Source organism: Nannospalax galili, unplaced genomic scaffold (genome assembly GCF_000622305.1).
Source record: "Nannospalax galili isolate Female #2095 unplaced genomic scaffold, S.galili_v1.0 scaffold453, whole genome shotgun sequence".
In the NCBI taxonomy this organism is placed as follows: Eukaryota; Metazoa; Chordata; class Mammalia; order Rodentia; family Spalacidae; genus Nannospalax; species Nannospalax galili.
Window position 1 is genome coordinate 2,638,594 of NW_008334081.1, and position 5,163 is coordinate 2,643,756.

At 42.2% G+C, this 5,163-nt stretch overlaps 1 protein-coding gene across 2 annotated transcripts in view; it reads left to right on the top strand.

Moving 5' to 3' along the window:
* Positions 1-5,163, top strand: part of Farp2 (FERM, ARH/RhoGEF and pleckstrin domain protein 2) — a gene marked incomplete in the record, with an annotated part of 114,187 nt that overhangs the window by 58,363 nt on the left and 50,661 nt on the right. For both annotated transcript variants that reach the window (XR_003848868.1, XM_008829156.3), the window contains 1 exon segment: positions 2,662-2,757. Coding sequence is in view for 1 of the 2 variants with exons in the window: in XM_008829156.3 (XP_008827378.1) it covers positions 2,662-2,757 (96 nt within the window).

Genomic DNA, 5,163 nt, shown 5'->3' on the forward strand with positions numbered 1-5,163 from the left:
TATTTTTAAAAAGACCAAACTTAAAATTTGCCCTAAATAGTGGAGTATAGGTTAGGCTAGATTTGGGGCTCCAACACCAAGGTACGGGAGCATGGTCTCCAAATGGGAAATGCACCAAATGTGGGCGAAGGAACAGATAATGAAAATAAAGCCCAGAAAAGGCAAAAGAAAGGGTGATGTCTGCATCTGAGGGAGGACTTGATGGGGAGCGGTCTGTCCTGCACCACTGGGGTATGCCCTGGATCACCAGGTAGAGACCAACACAAAAGCAGCATATCTCAGCTCCCATAGCTAAGCTCAGCTCTGATACATTCTCCTCACTGTGTGCATGTGCTCTGCACACGTGCACATGCATGTGCATGCACACACACACATATACACACACAAAACAAACTCTTATACCCACTAGTAGTAACTCCCCCAGGTCCCACCTGTCTGGATCTTACAACATGATTTATGTGTGTGTATCTGACTGATGTCTCATTCACAGAGTTTATCTGTGTTGTAGTATGCACCATTCTTTTTAAAAATACTTCTTTTATTTTTATTTTATGTGTATGCATGTATGTATTACCTACATGTATGTAAGTTCACCCGTGTTGTGCATTGCCTTCAGAGGTCAGAAGAGGGTATCAGATCCCCTGGAACTAGATGGTGGGTGCTGGGAACCCAACTCTAACCCTAAGATGGCTCTTAACCACTGAGCCATTCCTCCAGCTCCAGTGTATCATTCTTTTTTACGATTGTCAGATTATTTGTCCATCCCTGAAGAACCACATCCTTTTCTTTGCTGGTTACCATTTTAAAAGTAAAGGAAGGAATAAATGGTAATGTCAGGAGTAAAAGATAAAATGCCAGAAAAGTATCTCCGTGCTTTTGTTGTTGTTGTTTGTTTTTTGATTGGTTGGTTTTGGTTTTTTGAGACAGGGTCTACCTGTAGCCACAACTGGCCTGAAACTCACTATGTAGACCAGGCTATTCTCAGTCTCACAGAGATCCACCTGCTTTTGACTCCCAAGTGCTGGGATTAAAGATGTACACCACCATGCCCAGCTGTTTTTAAAATCCATTTCAAACTCAGAAAAGCTATGGAAACAGTACAGAGAACTCCTGTGCTTAAGATTTTGTGGAGATACTTCAAGGCTAAGTACGTATTCCATAACTCAGCCAGCTCACCCTCCAGTCAGGGCACATTGATGTGGCTCAGTGATGTCTCTAAGTCAACTCTTCCTGCCACTGGAAATGAAGGTCTCGTCCCATTTAGTTGGTTTGTCACTGTGGGCAAATTCAAATCTGAGACTCTGTAATCTCTTTTATTATTTTGATCTTTAGATTATCCCACATTTGTCTGAAGCAAGTTTTCTCAAACTGCCTCTTGTGCTGCTGTGACATGTCTCATTTTTTTAGGCATGTGTTTTAAGAAGAAATGTTCTAGAGAAGAGTGGTATTAGAAACTAAGATGTATAGCCAGGAGTGCTGGGGTATAGCATACCTGTAATCCCAGATTCAGGAAGCTGAAGCAAGATCAGGCTAAGACCAGCCTGGCTGTACTGTAAGACCCTGACTCCGAAGGGAAAAAAGAAAATAAAGGGGCCAGTGAGATGGCTCAGCAGGCAGTGGTGCTTGCCACCAAGCCTGATGACCTGGGTTTAATCCCCTGGACCCACATGGTAGAAGGAGAGAACCAACTCTCACAAGTTATCCTCTGACCTCCACATGTGTGCTATGTCATGCACATACCTACATGCATGCACACACAAATAAATGTAATAAAAAAAATTTTAAGAAACCGAGCTGTAGCCAGGCGTGGTGGCGCACGCCTTTAATCCCAGCACTCAGGAGGCAGAGGCAGGCAGATCTCTGTGAGTTCAACGCCAGCCTGGTCTACATAGTGAGTTCCAGGACAGCTGGGGCTACAGGGAGACCCTGTCTCAAAAAGACCCCCCCCCAAAAAAAACATGCTATGTACTGGATCTCCTGTTGCTTTTAGGATGTCATTGTGCCTGAGACCTCTCAAGTTACGCACCTGTGCACTGCTCACATACCTACATTTGTCTCTATATCTATCTGTCTGTGGAGGTAGAGACCAGAAATGTCCCTTCTTAGCTACAGTCTAGTCCAGCCATCTAGTCTCCTTCCTCCCTGTCTCCTTTCCCAAGGAGAGAAACTTGACCCCTCTCCCAGCTAGCATTGCCTGGCCACCACCACTGCCCCTTCCTGATATCCCTTCTTGCTGAGTGGACATTCATCATATATAATGTTAACATTGATGATTAAAAATTGAAATAAAGAGCCGGGTGTGGTGGCACATGCCTTTAGACCCAGCACTCAGGAGGCAGATTTGTGTGAGATCGAAGCCAACCTAGTCTACATATTGAATGCCAGGCCAGCTGGGGCTACAGGGAGAATCTGTCTCAAAAAGACCAAAAAAAAAAAAATTGTAATAAAGCTATATGAAATCTATTTGTCCAAAACAAATAGGTTAGTATGCTTGATGTTGATATCTTAATTCAGAGTTACTCTAGATGAAATGGTGATAGGTCACATGAGTTGCTGGGCTGCCTCTCAAAGGCTGTAACTTCAGCAGATTGTGCTTTGTGAGGAAAGGAGTGTATGCTTCTATTACACATATACCTCTGCATGTTGTCTCCTCTATTTCAGGGTACCATCAAAATCAATACTTTTAACTGGTCCAAGGTTCGTAAACTAAGCTTCAAAAGGAAAAGGTTTCTTATCAAACTCCACCCAGAGGTCCATGTAAGTATTATTTTAGAACTTTAACAAAATTGTTAAGGAATTTATTCTGCTAGAATATTAAAAGGTTTTTAAACAATCTGTTTGGTATAAAACCAGGTATGGGGCCGTACACCTGTAACCTCAGCACTCTGGAAGTGAAGGCAAGAAGATCAAAAGTTCAAGGTTATCCTTGGAGGCCAGCCTGGGCTAGAGATCCTGTCTCCTAAAACCCAACAAAATAAAACAAAACAAAAAATGATTTTACTTTGTAAAAATCATCTCAGAATCACGTAATAATTTAAGGATAGGATTTAGAATTAGAGTCAGAAAGGTGACGAGGCAGTATGCCCAGGAGGTCTCACTTTCCCTCTGGGAAGCTTGGGTCAGTTTCCAACCTTAGGGTTTGCAGTTCAGCAGGCCTAAGCTAGATCTGGGACAATTTGACCCTCTCCTAGGGCTCCTGAGAACATTGGCTGTCAAAGCCACCCTGAGGCAGTGTTGAGAGTAATTGAACCCTGCAGCAACATAGTGAGGACTTCTACCCAGACATAGCTGAAGGGCCTCTCCAGTCTTCTCTTATACTTTGAATTTAAAAAATTGACCTCTGTCTAGCTCTGATTGAAGAATCCTTGATTATTAGGAAATAATTAAGAACTCCTTCTAACCCCAACCCTCAGGAGGCTAGGGAAGGAAGGTTATGGAAGATTGAGACCAGTTTAGCAGGGTACATAGCAAGGTCCTCTCTCAAAAAAAGAGAAAAGAAGGAAAGAAAAAGGAAAAGAACCTCTTTCTTTAGAGATTGTAGTCAACAACAGCCAACAAAGCAGAGAAGTGACTACCAATTCATTGAATAATTAGAAATGGAAAAGGTAAAATTATACACTTTGATCATTGGGAAAATTCAGTACTTCAGACTGTTAAAAAATGTTCAAATTGTTGTATTTCCTTTGCTCAAAGGCAGCAGATCAGCTGAGCCACCATAATCCTTCTGATGTCTTCTAGGTAGGTTTAGGGATGCTTGCTGTCACAGTAGAGTTTAAACCCTTGGACCAACCAGAAGTGGCTTTTGTCAGATTCCAGGTTCATGTGCAGTATGTGGGTGTGTTGACTTTCCATAGAAGCTTGAAAATATGTGCTTCTGTTATCTGTTTTTGTGTACATCTGTGTCTGTGTGTATGTGTATATGTATGTGTTTGCTTGCTTGGTGGTTGTTTTTTCCATGAGACATATATTTATTTGTTCTACTCAAGTTTTAAAGTTTGATAAAAATGCATTATTATTAGCAAAATCCCTCAGACAGTAACAGTTAAGATATAGAACAACCAAGATTTTATTCCACAATTTCTTGGACTTGTGAATCTGGGTTCTAGAGATAATACTAAGCTAATGGGGCACATCATGCTGCCTATGGCTGTGTTGAGGCTTTTACTGATGCAATCTTTTTCAATGAAAACAACAAAGAAAAGACTAAAAATCACACTTTGTTATTTATACAATGTCAAAAAAAATGACAGGCAAGGGATCAGGGGAGAGAAATATTTATTTGCTTTAATTAAAAAAAAATAGCATGCCAGGCATGGTACTGCACACCTTTAGTTCCAGCACTTGGGTCTCTGTGAGTTCAAAGCCATCCTGGTCTACATAGTGAGTTCCAGTTGAGCAGGGGCTACAGGAAGACCCTGTTTCAAAAAGACCACAAAAAAAAGCAATGAAAAATAGAGGCTTGAAAATTTTGTCATATTAGGATTGCCTGAAGGTAGTGATCACAGCATAAAAGTCAGCACGTTTGTTTGTTTATGTGTGTCTTTTTGAGACAGGGTCTCCCTGTAGCCCCAGCTGTCCTGGAACTCACTATGTAGACCAGGCTGGCCTTAACTCACAGAGATCCACCTGCCTCTGCCTCTCAAGTGCTGGGATTAAAGGCGTGTACCACCACGCCTGGCCAAAAATCAGAATATTTATAGACAGAGCACAAAGTTTTATTGAACATATGAGCTCTGGGATGTCTGGGAGATCTCTCAGTCTGTATTCAAACTGCCAGGCACACATCTGCTGACTATTGTTGAATACTATGCTGTACTAAAATTAGGATTAAAATGGTGCTTAAATTGTTACCTGAGTCGGGCCAGGTGTGGTGGCACATGCCTTTAATCCCAGCACTCAGGAGGCAGAGGCAGGTGGATCTCTGTGAGTTTGAGGCCAGCCTGGTCTCCATAGTGAATCCAGGCCAGCTGGGGCTACAGGGAGACCCTGTCTCAAAAAGACCAAAAAAAAAAAAAAATTGTTACCTGAGTCATTATGAACTAGAGCAAAGCACATCAGTCTTGAGTTACAAGAAACAAGAGACTAGGGCTGGAGAGATGGCTCAGTGGTTGGGAACACTGGTTATTCTTGCAGAAGACCCAGATTCAAATCCCAGCACCCACA